This window comes from Xenopus laevis, chromosome 3S, assembly GCF_017654675.1.
Source record: "Xenopus laevis strain J_2021 chromosome 3S, Xenopus_laevis_v10.1, whole genome shotgun sequence".
Taxonomy (NCBI): Eukaryota; Metazoa; Chordata; class Amphibia; order Anura; family Pipidae; genus Xenopus; species Xenopus laevis.
Window position 1 is genome coordinate 22,160,954 of NC_054376.1, and position 23,011 is coordinate 22,183,964.

General features: G+C 43.4%; 2 protein-coding genes across 8 annotated transcripts; one reads left to right on the forward strand and one right to left on the reverse strand.

Moving 5' to 3' along the window:
- Positions 1-1,644: 1,644 nt before the first annotated feature.
- LOC108712684 (oocyte zinc finger protein XlCOF6-like) lies at positions 1,645-9,439 on the reverse strand. 5 transcript variants are annotated; one of them, XM_018255014.2, is made up of 4 exons: positions 9,345-9,438; positions 6,621-6,704; positions 6,034-6,136; positions 1,645-4,031 (listed from the first exon to the last, which is right to left on the reverse strand). In XM_018255014.2, exons 2-4 carry the CDS (start codon positions 6,687-6,689, stop codon positions 2,380-2,382), a joined length of 1,824 nt encoding a protein of 607 aa, XP_018110503.1. In that variant the 5' UTR covers positions 6,690-6,704; positions 9,345-9,438; the 3' UTR covers positions 1,645-2,379. The 5 variants fall into 5 exon arrangements, with proteins under 5 accessions (XP_018110503.1, XP_018110504.1, XP_018110502.2 ...); XM_018255015.2 differs by lacking the exon at positions 6,621-6,704 and having other exon boundaries at positions 9,345-9,439; XM_018255013.2 differs by lacking the exon at positions 9,345-9,438 and having other exon boundaries at positions 6,621-6,923.
- A 119-nt stretch (positions 9,440-9,558) lies between these two features.
- Positions 9,559-21,457, forward strand: LOC108712687 (zinc finger protein 501). Of its 3 annotated transcripts, none has more exons than XM_018255020.2 (6): positions 9,559-9,840; positions 10,966-11,087; positions 11,323-11,400; positions 11,698-11,824; positions 18,976-19,053; positions 20,129-21,457. In XM_018255020.2, the coding sequence occupies exons 3-6, from the start codon at positions 11,374-11,376 to the stop codon at positions 21,382-21,384; spliced, it is 1,488 nt and encodes a 495-aa protein (XP_018110509.1). In that variant the 5' UTR covers positions 9,559-9,840; positions 10,966-11,087; positions 11,323-11,373; the 3' UTR covers positions 21,385-21,457. The 3 variants fall into 3 exon arrangements, with proteins under 3 accessions (XP_018110509.1, XP_041444017.1, XP_018110508.1); XM_041588083.1 differs by having other exon boundaries at positions 9,559-9,701; positions 20,126-21,457; XM_018255019.2 differs by having other exon boundaries at positions 9,560-9,840; positions 20,126-21,457.
- Positions 21,458-23,011: the final 1,554 nt, after the last annotated feature.

Below are 23,011 nucleotides of genomic sequence, written 5' to 3' on the forward strand. Positions count from 1 at the left end.
AATACCTTTTACTTTGTTCCTGAGTGAGTACCTTTAGTTCCTGTGTTCCCCATTTTTTCCTTACTTTGTAGATACCCTGATTATCCTTTTTGCCTGTTCCTGCCTTTTGTTTTCTGTGTTCTGGCTGCCATTAAATATCCAATCTTCTGTAGGGACCTATAGGAACTACATTCTCTATAAGAACCAACCAAGGAAAGAGTCAGGAGAAGAAGGCAAATTATTAAAAAAACTATAAAAAAATAAATAATGAAGACCAATTGAAAAGTTGTATAGAAAAGGCGATTTTATAACACACTAAATGATTAATTAACAATGACCCAACCCTTTCAAGGAATGACAATATAATATAGTGTTTTTCTGCACTGGTAAAACCGGTGTATTTGCTTCAGAAACTCTCCTATAGTTTATATAAACATGCTGCTTCATGGGGGCAGCCATTCAAGCAAAGGAAACACAATAGATAACAGATAAGTTCTGAAGAATCCCATTGTATACTACAGAGCTTATCTGTTATTTACAGATGCTATTTACTTTGAATGGCTGCCCCCATGGCTACACAGCAGCTTGTTTATATAAACTATAGTAGAGTTACAGAAGCAAACACAGCAGTTTTACCAGTGTAGTAAAACTGTACATTATATTTCATTTACTTTAAAACACTAATTTTTAGGTGTTATTGTAACTTAAGACAACGGAATGGAAACATATGGTTCATTTCTAACGTGTGCTAACTTTGTCTGGGGTAGGCACCAATGGCAACCATTCAGATCTTTTCTTTCAGCTACAAACTTGCAGTAGATCAATTAAAATCAATTACTGACTGTTAACAGTAACTGTGCAATTAAACATCTATGTAAGTAACTTAATCCCTTTGATATCACACATATCTGATATTACATATTAACACAACTTAAAGGCCCCCATACATGGGCCGATAAAAGCTGCCGACAGACCGCGTCGGGCAGATGCCGATCGGGTAGGGTAAAAAATCCAGTTGGATTGCAGCCGCATCTGTTCGTTGATGCAGTCACCTCAATGTGGGCATATCGGGGATAGATCCACTCGTTTGGCGATCTCCCTGTGTATGGCCACCTTTAAGGAAAGTAATACTTTGCTTTACTCGTTATACAAACATTTTTCTTTGACTTTGCTATTATACTCCTCTTTAAATCCTCCTTTAAAGGAGAACTAAACCCTAAAAATAAATGGCAAAAAATACCACATTTTATATAGTGAACTTATTTCACCAGCCTACAGTTTGAGCTTCTCAATAGCAACAATGATCCAGGACTTCAAACTTGTCACAGGGGTCAACATCTTGGAAAGTGTCTGTGACTCTGAGCAGCTGTTGAGAAGGTAAACTGAGGGATCATTGCAAATTGAAAATGAGGTTGGCCTGAAATACAAACTGATGCTACAAGGCTGATTATTAAATTCTAATGCTAATTGCACTGGTTTCTGTGCAGCCATGTAGTAATTATCTGTATTAATTACTAATCAGCCTTATATTGTGATATTTATATTCTATGTGTACTGTATATGGTGGGTCGGTCCCTAAACTCAGTAAGTGACAGCAGCAAAGAGCATGTGCAGTGAATCAGAAGAAAAGAAGATGGGGAGCTACTGGGGCATCTTCCCTGCTAAAGGGCTGTGGTTGCCTTGGGCTTGTATAGAAGCCCAACACATTATGCACAACATTTCTACCTTACTTCTTTAGTTAGGCTTTAGTTCTCCTTTAACTCTTAGCATTTTCTAATAACATCTGTTTCCATGCATTTGCAATAAAACGTATGTAAACTCTCTGATCATCTTCAATGTCACATTGCTTCATCGTATCTCATTGCCTCCTTGAAGTTTTGGCTTTGACTTCTCATTATGCTCTCTGTATGTAGTCTCTACCTCATGTTAAACCAAATGACAAACCAAATGCAGAACATGTCCTGAAGAATACATTTGCACATAATGTAACAGAGATATTGTCCATAAATACACTATTACAACCTTTTTTAGATTATGTAACATTTTGGATTTGAAGACTCACCAAAGTGCATTTTCCATCCTGTTGAAGCTGGACTTCACAGGAAAGTCTCAAAATTATTTATGCAAGGGAAAGTTTCCCTTGAAAATATAAAATAAATTTGAACATTGCTATTAGGGCACCATGTGGAGCCATATAAGATAGAGAGAAGAACAAAGGCTTATCAGCAGAGCTGTCTCCATAAACGTTCCCTTGGATACATAGGTCTGATAGGTGTTAGAATACTTAAAAGTAACCATGTCTACCCAGTACGGAGCTCTGCTTTCCAACACTTGTACTCAGCTCTTACTTTAATACTCCTTCTCACATATTAACACTGCTTTTGTCAATATTTCCCAGTTTTATTGCGTCAACTCTGTACCAATAACCTGATCTAAATTTCCAGGGCCAGTATTCTCAGTGATGTTGTTGGCTAATGAATCTCCTCTTCTATGAATTTTCTGGTGTTTGAGAAGTGTGGAGCAATCAGTAAAACTCCGGCCACAGTCGTTACACGTATAAGGTTTCTCTCCCGTATGGATCCGCTGGTGTTTCACCAGGGTTGAACTATCGGTGAAGCATTTTCCACAAACTTTACACAAATATGGCCTCTCGCCTGTATGAATTCTTTGGTGTTTGATGAGTGTTGAGTTATCTATAAAGTTTTTTCCACAGTAGTTGCACACAAAAGGTCTCTCTCCTGTATGTATTCTCTGGTGCCTGACCAAGGTTGAACTATCTGTAAAGCTTTTACCGCATTCAGTGCATGGAAACGGTTTCTCGCCAGTATGGAATCGCTGGTGAACGACAAGGTGTGAGTTGCAAGAGAAAGATTTTCCGCAGTCTGTACACGTGTATGGTTTCTCCCTAGTGTGGGTCAGCTCATGCTTGACAAGAGTAGAACGGGCAGCAAAGTGTCTATCACAAAGTATACAACAGAATGGTTTCTCTCCTGTATGTGTCCTTTGATGTTTAGCAAGCAATGAACTGTTGCTGAAACTTTTCCCGCACTGGGAACAACCAAATGGCTTTTCACCTGTATGGGTTCTCTGGTGTTTAACCATAGCTGACACCTTGCTGAATCTATTGCCACATGTCATGCACACAAATGGATTCTCTCTTGTGTGCACTCGCTGATGTATAACAAGTGTCGAACTGTCTGTAAAACTCTTCCCGCATTCTTGGCAGACAAAAGGCTGTTTCCCCATGTGAGTTCTCTGGTGCACAATAAGATGTGAATTACATGAATATTTTTTTCCGCACTCCTTGCATGCATATGGTTTCTGCCCAGTGTGGCTTCTCCTATGGACCACAAGCATTGAGTTCTTGGTGAACCTTTTCCCACATTCTCTGCATTCGAAAAACTTCTCTCCCATGTGGATCCTCTGGTGTTTGACAAGGTTTGACCGGTCGGTGAAACTCTTCCCGCATTCTATACACGTGAGCGACTTTTCTCGGGTGTGGATCCTGTGATGCTTTACCAGATTAGACCTATCAGTGAAGCATTTGCCACATACAGTGCATGCAAATGGTTTTTCTCCTGTGTGGATACGTTCATGTTTTACAAGAGACGGACGGTCGGTGAAACTCTTACCACAATAGGAACATGAATACGGTCTTTCCCCTGCGTGGATCCTCTGATGAATAACAAGGTGTGAGTTGTAGGAAAATGTCTTGCCACATACATTACATGTGTGCGGCTTCTCCAAGGTGTGATATTTCTGATGCCTGAAAAAAACTGTCCTGTCGGTAAAACTTTTTCCGCACTCGGTGCATACATAGGTGGTCACCTCTATAACCTGCCCGGTTTTGGGATCTATGGAGTTGTAAATGCTGAAGCTCTCAGCATCCATTCTTCCAAATGGTCCCTCTGCAGGTTCTTGTTGGGTGTAAATGTACTGTCCTGATACAGTCTTTTCATGTGCATCAGGCTTGATATTCTCTTCTTCTGCTGTCAATCTGAGGGAGCGTGGTGGACTGCAAGTCTCTCCATTCTCATTTATTGAGATAAAATCTGTAATAAAGAAGACATTCACCTGAAGTCCTATAAAAAGCTTGTCTGAAAGTCTCACAATGGATGTGAACCTGAATGGCTCCAGTATAACATAAATCATGATATATATTGTACAGGTAACCCCCTTTTTTTGACATCTTCTGCATTCCAGTGTGGATAAGTGGCAAGTTCCTAATCATATATGGTTAAAAAGTCTTATACAAAGGGCTATTATAGTAGTTAAATTGTAAAGAGGCATTCTGCCAGTCAACCATGTAATTTCACCTTGTCTTACCCCCTGCAATGGGCATCAATGGCATACAAGAGTATGCCAATGAGTTAAAAATGGAAGATGTATTATGATTCTTACAAGTTCTACCATACTCTGGGCTCTTACAGTAAGCCCTATGCATCATATCTTGCCTAATTCCTTTTCAGGTTTTAGTTGTCCCTTAAAGGAACAGTTCAGTGTGAAAATAAAAACTGTGTAAATAGATAAGCTGTGCAAAATAAAAAATGTTTTGAATATAGTTAGTTAGCCAAAAATGTAATGTATAAAGGCTGGAGTGACTGAATGTCTAACATAATAGCCAGAACACTACTTCCTACTTTTTGGCTCTATAACTCTGAGCTAGTCAGCGACTTGAAAGGGGGCCACATGGTACATCTGTTAAGTGAGCTTGTGATCCTCAGCATTCAGCTTAGATTCAAAAGCAACAGATATGACCCATGTGGCCTGATTGGTTACTGCCTGGTAACCAGGGTAACGAGTCAGTGTAAACCAAGAGAGAGTTCTGGCTATTATGTTAGACATCTAGTCACTCCAGCCTTTATACATTACATTTTTGCCTAACTAACTATATTAGAATTTTATTTTGCACAGCCAGTTTTTATTTTTACACTGAACAATTCCTTTAAAACAGTATGAGAACTCTTCTATCATCTCGTTAAAGGGATACTGTCATGGGAAAACATGTTTTTTTCAACGCATGATATTTCTGTTTCAACAGACTTGTGACTGAAATCTGTTTTTCAAAAGAGCAAACAGATTTTTTTATATTTCATTTTGCAATCTGACATGGGGCTAGATATATTGTCAGTTTCCCAAAGAGCCAGCAGTCATGTGACTTGCACTCTGATAAACTTCAGTCACTCTTTACTGCTGTTCTGCAAATTTCAGAGATATTACCCCCATCCCTTTCCCCCTCAGCAGCCTAACAACAGAACAATGGGGAGGTAACCAGATAGCAGCTTCCCAAGATAACAGGCTCCTTGGTAGATATAAGAATAGCACTCAATAGAAAAAATTCAGGTCACAATGCAATATGGTAGAGCTAATTATTTGCAGTGTAAACTCTGTAATTCAAAAATAAAAACAACACCATAACAATCAAAAGAGTCCCTTTAAGCCAGGGGTCCCCAACCTTTTTTACCCGTGAGTCACATTCGAATGTAAAAAGAGTTGGGGAGCAACACAATCATGAAAAAGTCCCTTGGGGTGCCAAGTAAGGGTTGTGATTGGCTATTTGGTAGCCCCTGTGTGGATTGGCAGCCTACAGGAAGCTCTGCTTGGCACTATACTTCGTTTTTATGCAATTAAAACTTTCTTCCAAGCCTGGAATTAAAAAATAAGCACTTGCTTTGAGGACACTGAGAGCAACATCCAAGGGGTTAGAGAGCAACATGTTGCTCACGAGCTACTGGTTGGGGATCACTGCTTTAAGCCATAAAAGACGGCATCAATAAAGCAAGGTTCTTACAGAGCCAAAGCTCTAGTATAAGCTCTAGTATAAACTCTAGTATGAGCAGATGTCGAGTGACTTGTGGTGCTTACTAGCCAAGTATACAAGTAGGGTAAAGCTCATCATGCCACAGTCCTTATATTACAGATACATTTTTGGCTTTATTCCCCTGTATGGTTCTCCTTGCCCACATACTAGAAGCAGAGACCATAACCAGGTCATTCATTGCCACCCGGACTGTACAAACCCCAGAAGAGCTAAAGAAAAGGGGATATTTTTACCTCCAGTGCAATCATTATTCATCACTGATAGCTTTGTCTGTTCTACTGATGATCGGTCTTCATCTTCCAATGAATCTTCGTCTTCATAATACATGACAGGAATCTAACATTTCAGAAAATTAAATCAGCCTTAGTTTTCACTAGCTCTTTGGTTATTACACAACTAAATGAAACAATAAGGTGGTGGTGAATAAGGGAATGGCTATGGCACAGTTTGAGGTATCTCTCTGGCAAAGCTATAAGCTAACATAGGAAATATCTGCTGTGGCTATGGCTGTATAATTCTAATACCCACCTTTTCAGCTGACCATATTCCCTTGTTATCAGATTATACCTGTTTGTAAGCTAATTCATTGTCCCTGTCTTCTTTTAAGGATACTTTAAAACTTCATGGGGTCTGTGGAAGGTTGTCGCCAATGAATCCCAGAACTATGATTTTTTATGAAAGTCTAAAAATGCAAATAGATGCACTAATACCTTCACAGAAGATAGGAAAAATATTAAAATGATAAACAAATACAAAGGAAACAGTGTAAGTAAAGAGAGGATCTTCTCACTTAGTATATCACGTAGAAACATCTACCCACCTCTTCTGCAGGCGCCTGCTCATTTTCAGACTTACGTTCTTCAGGAAGACTTGAGTCACATTCCGACATCTTGGGAGGGTGTAACTGGAGCAAGTGGATTAAATATATAAACCAGGGGTCCCCAACCTTTATTACCCATGAGCAATGAGCCACATTCAAAAAGTTGGAGAGCAACATGAGCATGCCAAACATTCCTGGGAGTGACAAGTAAGGGATATGATTGGCTATTGGTAGCACCAATGTGGACTGGCAGCCTATAGGAGGTTCTGTTTTGGCAGAACTCATGCTTTTTATGCAACCAAACTTGCCTCCAAGCCAGTAATTCAAAAATAAGCCCCTGATTTGAGGCCACTGGGAGCAACATCCAATGGATTGGTGAGCAATATGTTGCTCACGAGCCACTGGTCAGGGATCACTGATATAAACCATTATTGCACTGGATGGAAAAAGTATAGTTTATAAGGAATACAATTCAAACTTATATTTTATCTAATATTGTGGGAGTGGTCTTTTAAAGAAGCAGGAGGTGGAGCTCTTTACTTGGGGGTACCAAAAGTTAGGCACCCCAAATGATTATATTTACTTAACTCACACCCCGGCCTGTGCTACTATCAGGAGAAAACTGCACCGGTTCGGGGGTTCTTCCAGTGAGCACCACGGGGCGATCGGCTTCCTTCTTCTTCAAATTTCCCAGGGCAGATCCATGCACATTAGAACGAAATAGGCCACTTTTTTGTTAAAGTTCAACTTTTCATGCTACTGCGTATGCACACCCGCGCAAAGAAAGTAGAAGCCTGAAGCCAATCGATCTGTGGTGCTCACTGGAAAAACCCCAGTCTGGTGCAGTTTTCTGCTGATAGGAACAACGGCCCGGGGTAAGTAAATGCAATCGATTGGGGTGCCTAACTTTTGGCACCCCCAAGTAAAGTGCACCTAAAGCCCATAAAAATTGTGTATACATTTGTTTTGCAGTATAGGGCTGCTCTTCCACTTCCCTTGAATAGCACCCCAATGTAACTAAAGTTACAGCCCACACACCATGAGTAAGCGTAGCCCTGTGCAATGTGACAGATATTATTATTATTAGTATTATTATTATTATTAATAAAGTATAAATAAATCTTTAAAATAAGTGAATGTAAAATTGATGAAAGTGCTATTCTAAGCACTTTTGCAATTTACATTCATTGGTTTTTTTTCAATTCCAAGATATTGAGGGATACATGTACTGTTGAATGAATTTTTGACCTGCTGGTCATTTTCCAACCAGTCTGACCACAAAGTAGTCAAAGAAGTTGTCAGGAGAAAGAAAGAGGCTGCTCTGATGTCCTTCTGCTTAGGAAAACAATTAGAAACCTTTTTCAAATCTTTCCTAAGCAGAAGAACATCAGAGCATCCTCTTTCTTTCTCTTGACAACTTCCTTGACTACTTGGTGGTCAGACTGGTCAAAAAATCTACAGCAGGTGGCGCTGTTGTAAAAAACCATTCATATTAACAGTACATGTATTCTTGGAATTAAAAATACATAAATACTGAATGTACATTGCAAACGTGCTTACAATAGCACCTTCGTCAATTTTATATTTACTTATTTTTAAGGTTTACTTATCCTTTAACAAGTATTTATGAAGTACCAAAAAGTACACTAGAAAAGAGAAAGTACAATACATTGGGGTATGAAAAGAGGATGACAGCTTGGTACCTCTAGATGCCCCTGGGGTAGTATATGGCATATGTCAGACATTACTTATAAAATTCTATTTGTAGCACTGGCCTTTCAACAGCAGTGCAGTTTATAAGCTCAGCATCGTCATAGGAGATAAATTTCCCAGCAAAATTCACAAGAATTGGCCATCGCTGCTCCCATAAAAGATCCTGAACATCTTTTCTACCCAAGAATGTCACCCAAACCAAACTTTAGTCATAACCAGGACGGCCTCAGTCGTAGGGTTGCCACCTTTTCTGAAAAAAAATACCAGCCTTCCTATATATTTAGCTTTTTTTCCCTATTAATAACATTGGGATCAACCATCATTTTAAAATACCGGCCAGGTGGCAACCCTACTCAGTCGCTAGAAGCCACAGGGTTGCCCCAGGTTATAACCTATACAATTAGGTATAGTGGAATTACACATATGGAATTTTAATGTCACTGATCCAGCAGTTCGATCAGAGCAGACCAGTTAACTAAATACATTGCAGCCTTGTGTTATTCTGGGGATCCGTTGACCCCCCATATATGTGCTAAGAAGCATCATCAGATAACCTAGTTTTTTTTTTGGAAAGCAGCTTCGATGCAAACATTCAGCTGAAATACGCCTGTGCAGCTGGTCACTTTTACAAAGCCGTACCCTTAAAGAATGGTCAATTATTCCTTGGTTATTATCATTATCCTCTATAAAATATTGAATATAGCAGGAGGCCTGGGATTATATATCAGACACTGGTGGCAGCCATCGTGCGCTGGACCATCTCAGGAACAGGGAGGAATGTACAAAGGGGAATAAAGAGAACAGAATGCACTTGCTCACAGAGCTTGCAATCATTCTAATGTTACACTGTTGGTTTCATATTATGGCTGGATGTGTTGGTGTCACATGACTGGGTCCAATAGAAATGTAGGGCTACAAGCACCAATAAGAGCAGCTCCCACAGCCTGGGGAGCACAGGAGACTCTATCCCACCCCACACTACACAACCCGCTACATTCCATTGTCTCTTACCTGGCACAGCCTAGACCCTTTGTGTGTAAAGGAGAAGGAGGTGTGGCTACATTCCAGCTCCTTGGTTGGCTGATACGCGGTACACGTGAGGCTGCCGCGCTGGATCTAGGAGATTGTAGTCTTACGACTCTCTGTTGGCTGAGCGCATTGGCTCATGCCTGACAAGTCCCAACTGCAGGACTACACTTCCCAGCATGCAATTAAGCATAAACAGCGTTAGGGAAGTTATTTCGTCACATCCCTTGACGTGTTATCTCTTGGTAGTTGTAGTTTTATTTGTCTACAGCTTTGAGGGAAAAGGCGACCGAGGCTCTATGTGTATATGCGAATTCTGTATCTTCTTCGCTGCAGAGTATGGTAGGAGCTTGGCTGCTGGTAGAAGGCACTATTTGGTAGCTCATGGCAATACCAGGCGAGATGGAAGCGGTCCCTCCTCTTATTGGTGCCCCCTGATCCCAGCCAGTGGCAGCCAGGAGGAAGCTAAAGGAGCGGACTGGTAACTGGATACTCACTGATTTATATCCTGACAACTATAATGAAACTTTAGAGGTCTCCCTGTCTGCGACTGACAGGATAGATATTTAACTGGTCTGAACTACAATTCCCAGGGAGGGAGCAAGAGGCTAAACAGTGCTTAAAGGGTATATAGATATATAAACATCCAGGGATTTCCAGCCTGCAGCCCTCCTGCTGCTCTTTCTATTCTCACCTGTATAGCTTTCTGGAGATGTTGCCCATAGTAACCAATCAGATCTTTGCTTTTGTTTTCTAACTACTTGTAGGTGGCTTTTTAAATCTAATTGCTGATTGATTGCCATGGGCAACATCTCCAGAAATCTCTCCAGATATTTCTCTCCAATGTTAATAAACATGCCCCTAAGGGATATACAATAAAATATGCAATAATGTCATGAGAGATGGGAAGGGCTTTAAGGGGTTGTTTGCCTTTAAATTAACTTTTAGTATGACCTAGAGGGTGATATTCTGAGACCATTTGCAACTGGTTTTCATTTTCTATTACTGTAAGCTCTGTGGGGCAGGGACCTCCTTCCGCGATCTCTCTTACCACATAGCAGTTGAGCTTATTGTCCTGATATGAATTCTGTGTATATTTATTGTGTGATTTGTCTTCCCCGTCTATACTTGTGCATACTGCTACTGAAAAATGCCTTACCCTTTAAACAAACAGGCCAACTACGTCATATATATATATTTTGTACTTTTATGCATTGTACAGCAATGCGGCTCCTTAACAGTACTTTACAAATAAAGTTATACATACATACATACTTGTGGTTTTTTGAGTTATTTAGCTTTTGATTCAGCAGCTCTCCAGTTTGCAATTTCAGCCATCTGGTTGCTAAGGTCCAAATTAACCTAGCAACCATACACTGATAGGAATAAGAGCTGAACTATAAATAGAAGAGGCCTGTAATAAAAAGTAGCAATAACAATACATTTGTAGCCTTACAGAGTACTTGGTTTTAGTTGGGGTCAGTGACCTCCATTTGAAAGCTGGAAAGGGTTAGAAGAAAAAGGCAAATAAGTCAAAAAACTATTGAAAAAAGGCTATACTGCCCATGAAAATTTCTCTTTGAACTACCTTTTTTTTACTTATTAGGGCCCTTGGATTCAGGCAGTGAATATGCACCTTCTGCAGATCAGCAGATGGATCCAACATTTTGTTGCGTTTGTTCAAACAACAGAATTGTCTGGAAATAACAGAACACTCTATAAATAAGTGTAAGTATTGTATATAAATAAGTGGTATGCCTGCCTACAGTACAAGTACTGTATAGAAATACCTGGTATAGCTGACAACAATGCAAGTACTATATAGAATTAACTGGTACATTGTATATAATCTGCAAGTTTGATGTATACACCTGTATATTATACAGCACTACAGTATATGTTGGTGTCTTATAAATATAAGATATTAATAACAACTGATAATGTGCACTTTATTTGCCTTCAGACGTTCGACTGGATTGGAGATTCATGACTGAGGCACTGAAAAGACTTAAAGATGCAGAAAAACCATTTGGGCGCAAAGGTAATGAATGTGGTTTAGACAACCTGGAGCCTTTGGGAGAGTGGGACAAGATATAAGCGGACCATATTATGAGCAAGTAGGGATGCATTAAAACCACTATTTTGGATTCTGCCAAATACAGAATCAAATCCGAATCCTAATTTGTATATGCATATGCAAATTAGGGACGTGAAAGGAAACACAAATTGGAGTCAGTGTGTATAGAGTGAGTAGTGTAGCCGTACAGTAGATCCTCTGAGTTTGTTCCAATCCCTGTCCATAGAATAAATCACTAACAGCATCTAATATTTGTTTCAGGCTCAAGTTAAGTTTGATGAAGTGGCAGTGTATTTCTCTAAGCAGGAGTGGGGGTATCTGACAGAAAGACAGAAAATGCTTTATGCCAATGTGATGCTGGACAACTACGAGACTCTGTGCTATCTTGGTAAGCGTGGTTCTTTCATTAAATTGACACTGATTTCTCTAAACCCCCTGGTTTCCTGGGAGTTTGCTGGACCACAAGTAACAGCATTGCAGACATACTGTATAATCAAGATTTGGGTTAATTTCTCTTGCCTAAATTGGGGGACACAGGCACCATGGGGATGAAGATCCTGCAGCTGGAGACTGGACACTAAACAGTTAAACTCTTGACTCCTCCTCCTGCTCTGGGCTTCATCCCCTGCCTCCTCCTACTATCTCCAGTTTCTTTAGTGTCCTCAGAAGGAGAAGACACAGATTTTGGTGGCTGGAGCAACTGATCAAGACTCCAGGTTATGATCACGCCACACTATGGGGCCATTGATTCTTTCAGGAGCCTCTCCAGCTTTTAACTTTTACCTATGCCCTACAGCCTTCCCGCTCTACGGAGGTCTGCAGGCTTGCTCCTATCTCCCTGCGCTGCTTCCCGCTCTTCGGAGGTCTGCAGCAGCGCCATACACCCACCCTGGGTGTACACTCTAGTACAAATACTGATATATGTGTTCTCATATATATTTTTATTTGTGTTTGTATAGGGAGATCGTCAGACGGGCTTGGAATAGCTGGCACCAATTGTGAGTATTTCTACTTATCCCCCCCTTCTTTCAGATAGACCCCTTGCCCCTCTTTCCCTCCGGTCCCTGGTCCCCTCTGTTCAGTTCCCACTGCCAGGCCCACCCTAGCCCTCCGTCGCGTTCTGCGCAGGCCCTTTCGTCCCCTTACTTGGCGCCGTTTTCATGCGTCTCACGCTGAGATGCACTTCCGCTTCCGCCCTGCTCTCACGCGGAGCGGTCTTCGTTTCCCCGCGCCTTCCCTGGGAGTCACCGCTTGTCTCCTGCCTCCCTTCTCAGCTCCTCGCTCTTGTCCCCGGCGCAAGTACTGGCAACACGCTCTCTTCAGGGACTGCAACCTCTGCCTCCTTAACGGCGACAGCTGCTCAGGCAAGTTATATATTTCTTCTGCTCACACGCATTAGACCAGATGCAGGGCCACTCTCACCCATGTGCCCCTTCTCTGTCTCTACAGGTTTCCACACCAGGAAACAAGTCTGCCGGTTTACCCTGTTTAGGCTGGGTTCCCCTGCCTCCATTTTTTTTTTAAATAAATAATTAAAAAAAAAAAAAAAAAAAAAAATTTTATTATTCAGGACCGCAAGGAGCATTATGGCAGACAAAACAGAAGAGCCCAGGACCTCCAAGTCCTCAGCTCATACACACCCCCATACACAGATTTCCTTCCTGGCTTGCACACAATGTAAGACCAAATTCAGCTCTGCTTCGACTGACTCTGTGTGTGTGGCCTGCAGACCATCAGAACCCTCGCCACCTCCACTGGCTAGCACTTCTGAATCCGAACTGATCAAGGCCCTATCCCTCTCACTTGCAGGCATCCAAAACTTAGCCCGCATTCCCGAGACCTTAGACAAGGTACTAGAACGCCTGTCCCAACCCACTAGGGCAGACGATCGTCCTGCAGGCGCTAAAAGGCTTGCACCTTGGCCTCCGGATTCCCCAAGGGATAACTTCTCTCCCTCGGACGAGGAGGGTCAAGTTCCTTCTGAAGAAGACTCTGACCAAGAGCATCTTGATCCAGATTTAGACACTCCCCGAACCCAAAGGGAGGTGGAAGGTCTGATACAAGCAGTTCTCAATACGCTAAATATCGAAGACTCTCTGCCTGTGGTCGAACCCGCCAAAAATATCTTTAAGAGACAAAATAAATCTTCCTACATGTTCCCTGCTTATGAACAGCTAGACGAACTTATCAAGGCACAATGGAAACATCCAGACCATAGAGTACAGATTTCCAGGCGCTTCTCACAGACCTATCCCTTCCCACAAGAGTGCACTGATCTGTGGGCGTCCCCCCCGGCGGTTGACCCCCCAGTCTCCAGGCTATCCAGGAACACTACTATACCAGTGGCTGATGCGGCAGCATTCAAAGACCCTATAGACAAACGATTAGAAGGGTTCTGCAAGTCAGCATTTACAGCGTCGGGTTCAACCTTTAGACCTATCTTCGCCATCGCCTGGGTGGCAAAAGCCATGGAGGTGTGGGTGGAACAGACAGCTCAGCTCATAGGCTCTGAGGATCCCAATACTGACAATCTCTTGTCCCAAATTGCCGACGCTACCTCTTACATAGGCGATGCAGCTATTGATGCAGCGAAGATGGTGGCCCAGGCCTCGGCACAATCAGTGGCCGCTCGTAGGTTCCTGTGGTTGAAAACGTGGTCTGCCGACCTGACGTCCAAGAGGTCCCTGGTTAGCCTACCCTTTCAGGGCAAACTACTCTTTGGCGCTGAACTTGATAAAATCATCTCTCAGGCAACTGGTGGCAAGAGCACCCTTCTCCCACAGACAAGAACCAAGAGACCACCGTTCAAAAGACGCCCCTTTTTTCGTCCCTTTCGGCAGAGCCAAAGGTCAAAGACGCAAACCGATAAAACCAGCTCTAACTTCCGCTACCAGAACAAACCGAGATCTTCTTGGTCCTCCAACAAGGCACCAACAAAGCCTTCTCAAGACAAGACCAATTCAGCATGAAGGGGTGCCCACCCCCGAAGAGACTCCTCTAGGAGGCCGACTAAAATCCTTTCGGGAGGTGTGGGAACGAAAAGTACGGGACCTTTGGGTCCTTCGAGTTGTCTCACAAGGACTGTTGATCGAATTTTCCCAACCCCCACCCCACCGCTTCTTCATCTCACGTCTCACTTCTCACAACCACAGAGCCATGTTCCTCAAGGTCATCCAGGATCTTGCCAAGGCTGGTACTATCCAACCAGTACCACGAACAGACAGAGGCAGAGGATACTATTCCAACCTCTTTATGGTGCCCAAAAAGGACGGGTCCCTCAGGCCAGTCCTGGACCTAAAAGATCTCAATCCCTTCGTGACAAAGTGCCATTTCAAGATGGAATCAATTCAGTCTGTTTTGGCCTCCATGGAAGACGGCGAGTTCATGTCCGTCATCGACATCAAAGACGCCTACCTCCACATACCCATTCACCCAGCGCACCACCGGTTCCTTCGATTCTTTGTCAACGGTCAACACTGGCAGTTTGTAGCGCTCCCCTTCGGGCTGTCATCAGCCCCACGCACATTCACCAAGGTGATGGCGGCAGCATTGGAGGAGTTACGGCTCCAGGGAATTCCCGTCATACCTTATTTGGACGATCTTCTCGTCAAAGGCCCATCGAAGGCCGTTGCACAACTTCATACAACATTGGTCCTTCAGACCCTGACCGACTTGGGGTGGATGATCAACTTCAAGAAGTCCAACCTATCCCCAATGCAGACCATGGACTACCTGGGACTCACACTGGATTCCAGAGCAGGGAAGGCCTTCCTCCCACAGGACAAATCCAGCACCCTACAACACAGGGTGAGAACCCTAATGAATACTCCTACTGTGACCCTTCGGACGGCTATGCAAACCCTAGGGACGATGGTGGCATCCTTCCCAGCAATTCCCTATGCTCAGTTTCACACCAGACCTCTGCAACATGCCATACTGCTTCACCAACGCAAGGATCGGCACGATCTAGATCGACCGATAGTCCTTCAACAACAAGTGAAGCTCTCCCTAGACTGGTGGCTGCAACCTCTTCGCACCACCACGGGACGCCTCTTCCCTCCCCACCACTGGCTGGTTCTCACAACAGATGCCAGTCTCAGGGGGTGGGGTGGTGTGCTAGGACAAACCACGATCCAAGGTCTCTGGGATCAGGAGGAGACAAGGCTGCCCATCAATCTCCTAGAACTGAGGGCGATTCGTTACTCTCTCGAGCACCTGACGTCCCTGCTCCAGGGCCAAGCAGTTCGGATCCAGTCCGACAACGTTACAGCAGTAGCGTACATCAACCACCAGGGTGGCACCAGGAGCCCGGCGGCTCTCCGGGAAACAAACGGCATCTTCCAGTGGGCAGAGACCTATGTGCCAGCCATATCGGCGGTCCACATACCAGGAGTCGAAAACTGGATGGCGGACTACCTGAGCAGGGAAACTCTAGATCAGGGAGAGTGGAGCCTTCACCAGGAAGTCTTTCAACTTCTCGTGGACAGATGGGGCATGCCAGACATCGATCTGATGGCATCACGGAACAACAGAAAGGTTCAAAGCTTCGTGGCAAGAAGCCTAGATCCACTCGCACACGCGGTGGACGCTCTGGTGATTCCGTGGCGGTTCTCCATGGCCTACATATTTCCTCCGCTAGCGCTTCTGCCAAAGGTTGTCAAGAAGGTCAAAAGAGAGGGCATTCCAACGATTCTGGTGGCACCATACTGGCCCCGGAGGGCCTGGTTTGCGGACCTAGTGGCGTTGGCAGCAGACGCTCCTTTCCACCTTCCCCTACGAGAGGATCTGCTCACTCAAGGTCCTATTCCTCACCCGAATTCTCATCAGTGGGTTTTAACGGCGTGGCTCTTGAAGCCCTAGTCCTACGCAGAGCGGGTGCCCCTTCGTCAGCCTTACCCACCATGCTCAGGGCACGTAAACCCGTTTCAGCCAGAATATACCACAGGGTTTGGAAGACATTCATCACTTGGTGCGAAGTTCGGACTCTGGATCCACAGAGGGCAAAGGAGCGTGATGTTTTATCCTTCTTACAGGATGGCCTGTCCAAGGGTTTGGCTGTTAGCTCCCTGAAGGTTCAGATTTCAGCGTTGTCCATTCTACTACAGGGGAAGCTGGCCCTGAGGAATAACATCAAGACATTCATTCAGGGAGCGACTCGTTTGAATCCACCTTACCGTTATCCTGTCCCACCATGGGACCTCAACCTAGTTCTTTCTGCCCTACAGGAGGACCCGTACGAGCCTCTCGACAACATTCCTCTGTCCACCCTTACTGAGAAGGTGGTCTTCCTTTTGGCCATCACTTCTGCCCGGAGGGTTTCCGAACTTGCTGCATTGTCGTGCAGGTCGCCATTCACCATCATACACGCTGATAAGGTTGTCCTCAGGCCTACTCCGTACTTTCTACCAAAGGTTGTTTCCGAGTTTCACCTTAACCAAGACTTGGTGGTGCCTTCCTTCTGTCCGAATCCTAAGAACCCCGCTGAGTGTAAACTGCACAACCTCGACGTGGTTCGAGCTATCAAGTCGTACCTGGAAGCTACCAAGGATGTAAGGAAGACGGATGCATTGTTCATCATCCCACAAGGGCCAAAATGTGGCACAAAGGCGGCCAAGGCCACGTTGGCTAAGTGGATTCGTGCCACCATCATTAGAGCATATGCGGGTAAAGGTAAACCGCCTCCGCTACATGTGAAAGCACATTCTACTCGTTCCCTCAGCACGTCTTGGGCAATTCGACACCAGGCTTCGGCAGAACAAGTTTGCAGAGCGGCAACCTGGGCATCCCTTCACACTTTCACGCGCTTCTACAGGCTTCACACACGGGCCTCAGCCGAAGCGTTTTTTGGGAGGAAGGTGTTGCGTACTGTACTTGGTTGAACACCTAAGGGGATCATCAGTGTCCCACCCTCATGGTTGCTTTCGGACGTCCCCATGGTGCCTGTGTCCCCCAATTTAGGCAAGAGAAAGAGAGATTTTTGTACTTACCGTTAAATCTTTTTCTCTTGTCCTATATTGGGGGACACAGGCCTTCCCTCCCTGATCGACACTGTTTTTACTGATTGTTATCAGCTCCGGTTGGAGTGTTGTGTTTACTACGGTTCATGTTCTTATAGATGTTCAAATTATTATCATACATTTTTGGGGGTTGTGGTACTCCTCTTCTGTTTTTTGGGTCATTCTGCTCCTTCTTCGGTCGAAACTGGAGATAGTAGGAGGAGGCAGGGGATGAAGCCCAGAGCAGGAGGAGGAGTCAAGAGTTTAACTGTTTAGTGTCCAGTCTCCAGCTGCAGGATCTTCATCCCCATGGTGCCTGTGTCCCCCAATATAGGACAAGAGAAAAAGATTTAACGGTAAGTACAAAAATCTCTCTTTTTAGTATGAAGAGAGCATTATATTCAGAGCCAATTTTCAATTGTTTTTCTTTTTGTAGTTTTTGAGTTATTTAGCTTTTTATTCAGTGGCTCTCCAGTTTCAGCAATCTTGTTGATCCAACTTACCCTAGCAACCATGCATTGATATGAAAGTCTACAGTGTGAATAGAAAGGTAAATAATAAAAAGTAGCAATAACAATAAATGTGTAGCCTTTCAGAGCATTTGTTTTTAGATGGGGTCAGTGACCCCCATTTGAAAACTGGAAAGAGTCCGAAGAAGAAGGCAAATAATTAAAAAAAAAATGCAAAATAAAAAATTAAAACCAATTTAGAAGTTGCTTAGAGTTAGCCATTCTATAACATACTACAAGTTAACTTGAAGGTGAACCACCCTTTTAAAGCATTCTGAAAATGGCAGTCCAACAATACCTGGGCACCCAAGGTCAAGAATCCGGGTTCTTAACTAATGGCAATGGTGGATTCCTAGCATAAAGATGATCCATGGGTAGGTCTTGAACTAGATGTAGGAAGCTGAAGTACTTGCCTCAGGAGCAGTTGAGGGGAAGCAACATGTGAGGGACCAAGTGTCTGAAAGCAGTAGAGGCTCAAACACTCCGTGGTAGGGGTGCAGTCCATTAAAAGCCCAAATAATTATTTCTTTTTTATATAGTAACACACAGGGCTGCTTAGATTTGAGCCCCTATATAGGGATCTCCAGTTCAGCCAGCCGCCTCCTTTTCACCCAGTGTATTACAAATGCAGCTCAGGGTGCAGAGTACATACGTGCAAAAGTCTTTAGATCAAGCTTATCAAATATCTGCACTTCTAAATGGTATGTGTGTGTGTATGTATGTATGTATGTATGTATGTATGTATATATATATATATATATATATATGTATGTATGTATGTATGTATATATATATATATATATATATATATATATATATATATATATATATATATATATATATATATATATATATATATATATATATACACAACATTTAGATGTGTACTTCCCAGAACCCTGAACAATCCAGTCGCCCTCTGGGCATGCTTTGGGCTCTTGCCAGACAATTCACAACATTTAAATAACCAGTCATTATGCATTAAATGCACTAGCATTATGATATCTGTTGAAATGTTTCATTTCCACACACAGGTTTAATTCATGAGATCCCAGACATCATAACCAGGATTTGGCAAGGCCAGGACCATAATGATCTCCCTTTAAATATAGGTGAGCATTGCAAAGTGACCTACAAACGTGTGCTCATTGGCTTACAGGGTCAGAGACATTTGGTCATCTAACCCAGTAGTCCCCAACCTTTTTTTCAAGCAAGACAATTTTACAAGGACCGGGGTAGGGGGGGTGTAGATGTGTAGTTGCATTTCAGGCTTAACAAAGACACTGTCCAAACAGTATTTTGGTCCTTATCACGATCAGTAGAAAGCTTCCTGGGCTTCGCACAGCTGTTGTCATGGCAATGGCGCATCAGGGAGCTGGAATTGCAGGTAATTAGGACATTTTTCATTGTTTTTGCATCTGGGACCAGAGGCAGCACAGATTGGCATAGCCCGCGGCCCGCCACTGATCCTCAGCCCGGTGGTTGGGGACCCCTGATCTAACCCAATTAGATGCATGCTCTCAGCACATCAGTATGGTGCCTGCTGATTGGTTGCTATATGTTACTAGACCTAATGCAGAACTGCACCTGTTACTGCATTCCTATCATCGTAGGCAATCATTTTAAAGGACAAGGAAAGCCATATAATACCCCCACAGAGGCTCTCCGTCTGCTCCTGAACCACATTACTCCACACTCCCCATTATAGCTCAATTTGTCTGTACCTGTTCATAAAAGTCAGCGTAGCAAAGCAGGGATAGTAGCTGCCATGTCTGTGGCAGCAAGGAGCATGCTCAGTTGAATCTGATCTGGTCCTGAACTGCACATTCTCCTGGTCAGTGATAGCTGTCGGAGAGCTGGGAAAAGGACATCAAGTGGGCACTAACCCCACTGCACTCTGCCTTTTATTATCAGGAATGCGCTAGTGGGGGCCATATAAGGGTAGTTAACTTTGGGAGGGGACATCTCTAGATAGAATGTGTGATGATATATACATAGCTTCCCGTGGCCTTTGAGCAATTAGCCCCCTTTTCCCTCATGGCTCATAGAGGTTGTGTTGAAGAACAACTAACCTACTGCTAATTATAGTCTCAATTGCTGCCATTGCCAATGGTTTTTTAAAAGGTGATTATAATGGGGCACATTAGTCTGATTCTAATAAATTGAAATTACCTCTCTAATTAGTAGGTTGGGGATCCATCAGGATTAAGGAAGAAGAACCGTGCACTCCTTTCTACCTGGAAGATTTGGCCAATCAGCAGAGGAGTATTCGCACAGAATACTGGCAAAGAGATGGAGGGACCTGTAGGAAACTCTACTGTTCACATGAGCAACTGGCTACATTTTCAAGAGAAGACAGAGTGCAGCTTGCATCTTTGTGCAATGATAGTTGTGTAACAGCCATTCATGTATATGGTAATAATGGATCAGACCAGGAGCCATGTAATGAAGGAGTCACTAAAAGGGCTGAATGCATGGCTGGGTTAAACTCCCAAACAGCAGAAAAATACTACACATGTACGGAATGTGGAAAGGGCTTTAACCGTAGCTCCCATCTTTTAAGGCACAAGAGAATCCACATAGGAGAGAGACCTTACTTCTGTGGTAAATGTGGAAAAAGTTTCATTGACAATTCTCAGCTTGTCATACACAAGAGAACCCACACTGGGGAGAAACCTTATGCTTGCAATGGCTGTGAGAAAAGCTTTATCTGTAAGTTGCACCTTGTTAGGCACCAGCGGTCCCATACTGGGGAGAGGCCATACATCTGCAGTAAATGTGGGAAAGGCTTTGCGCAGAGTTCCAATCTTTTAACTCACCTAAGAACTCATACAGGGGAGAAGCCTTATTCCTGTGCTCAGTGTGGGAAATGCTTTATGCGCAGGTCACATTTGATACGGCATCAGCGCATACACACTGGGGTGGGTCCTTATGGCTGCACTGAATGTGGGAAGAGCTTCACAGAAAGTTCAGCTCTCCTTAAACATCAGAGAACCCATACAGGGGAGAAACCATATGCATGCACTCAGTGTCCAAAGAGCTTTATGGACAAGTACGCCCTCGCAAATCACCAGAGAACACACACTGGGGAGAGGCCTTATCCGTGTAGGGACTGTGGGAAAAGTTTCTCTCACTGTTCTGCCCTTGTGAAGCATCAGAGAATCCACACTGGGGAAAAACCATACGCCTGCGGCAAATGCGAAAAAAGCTTTTCCCAGAAGACGGCTCTTGTGAACCATCTGAGAACCCATACTGGTGAGAAACCGTTTGCTTGCACCGACTGTGGCAAGTGTTTTACTCAGAGTTCTTCTCTTGTGAAACACCAGAGAACTCACACTGGAGAGAGACCATATACCTGCAATGAGTGTGGGAAAAGCTTCACTTACAGCTCAGTACTTGTCAAGCACCAGAGAACCCACAAAAAAGAGTGGTTAGGTACATAGGGCTGTCAAATCTATAGTATAACTTAAGCTCAACTTCATTATTCTTTCCATTAAATGTAGCCATTTTATATTATATAAGTGTGTGCCTTTTCTGAGTGAACTTCCTAATGCAAACATGGGGATACTACATTCATAATGGCAATTTTTAGTCTTTTAAGTCTGACAGTGGCCTTTTAAAGGATAAGTAAACCTTGAAAATAAGTGAATGTAAAATTGAGTGTTATTCTTAGCACACTTGCAATGTACATTCATTATTATTTTTTTTTTAATTCCAAGATATTAAGGGATACATGTACAAATTTTTGTTACACCAGCTACACCTGCTGGTCATTTTCCGACCAGTCTGACCACCAAGTAGTCAAGGAAATTGTCAGGAGAAAGAAAGAGGCTTCTCTGATGTTCTTCTGGTTAGGAAAAAAATTAGAAACCTTTTTAAAATCTTTCCTAAGCAGAAGAAAATCAGAGCAGCCTCTTTCTTTTTTTCATGTTAACAGTGCATGTATCCTTTAATATCTTTGAATTAAAATCATAAATAATGAATGTACATGTGCAAAAGACTTAGAATATCACTCTCATCAATTTTACATTCACTTATTTTTAAGGTTTACGTATCCTTTCAGATGGTACTATAATTACGGATGATTTCTTTATGATGTCCATGCAGAGCCTGCCCAAGAAGTATTGGTGCCGAAGGCCCTTACTGCCACCCCCAACAACATGCCAACATCTACAATTTGATCTACATGACCCCACTGCTGCTCACTCCAGTCTACTCACTTGTTCTGTCACCAATTGCCCCACCCCTAGCTGCATCCAAGACATGTGCCTTGCCTTCCTACTAGTGATGTGCGAGCGAGCCAGTGCAGGACCCGTGGGTCAGGCAGGTTCAGGCTGACCTCGGCACATTATTTGCGGGTCATGGATGGGTTTGGGTTAAGCTTTTCTCCCTGCTCTCCATGCCAGGTTCCGGCCTTATATGTGTTCCCACCGTATGCCTATTTTGTGCACTGGTATATAAACAGAGGGGAGAAAAACTCAACCCGCACATCACTACTGCTTACTTATAGTAACAGCTTTGAGTCCACAGAATTTCCTTGGTTGCCTCAGTTGCAAAAGGTAATATGTTTTACCATGCACTCTGTAACCGATATAAAGCAAAATCCCTTCCTGGAGGACATTATTACATAAATAAACCATCTGAGGTATATGCTGTTGCCTGGGAAATTACTGTCACGCTCGGCCTCCCAAAAACTAGAACAAGAGCGAAGGTTGCAGTCATGGCTCAAGCTTCTGCCTTTAACAGCCACCTTTCTCTTAGGGAGGAGCCTTCCGCTACATGGATGTCACCAGCCTAAAGTGAGAGAACCAGGACTCAGGTTATTGGCAAGCATGGGAACCAGAACGTAAAACAGATGAACAGGGATCAGTCAGAATGTAGTCAGGAATCAGGGCAAGGTCAAAACTGTGAGTGCAGCAAAGTACCAAATAGTAATCCAAAAATTTGTAGACAAGTACAGGCAGCAATTATCAGAGTCAGAATCAGGCACAGGTCAAACTTCTGGAATCATATCAGAAATTGCACCCAAGACCTATTAACAAACAGAACCTACGATGGGCAATAATTGTT

Coding starts and splice junctions, on each gene's coding strand:
- LOC108712684 (XM_018255013.2), bottom strand. CDS start 6,905: ATGAGTTCTGCCAAAACAGAACCTCCTATAGGCTGCCAGTCCACATTG. Junction 6,137..6,620: donor AGCAGGCGCCTGCAGAAGAG/GTGGGTAGATGT, acceptor CTGAAATGTTAG/ATTCCTGTCATGTATTATGA. Junction 4,032..6,033: donor GAATAATGATTGCACTGGAG/GTAAAAATATCC, acceptor TCTTTATTACAG/ATTTTATCTCAATAAATGAG.
- LOC108712687 (XM_041588083.1), top strand. CDS start 11,374: ATGCAGAAAAACCATTTGGGCGCAAAG. Junction 11,825..18,975: donor CGAGACTCTGTGCTATCTTG/GTAAGCGTGGTT, acceptor TTCCACACACAG/GTTTAATTCATGAGATCCCA. Junction 19,054..20,125: donor TGATCTCCCTTTAAATATAG/GTGAGCATTGCA, acceptor CTCTCTAATTAG/TAGGTTGGGGATCCATCAGG.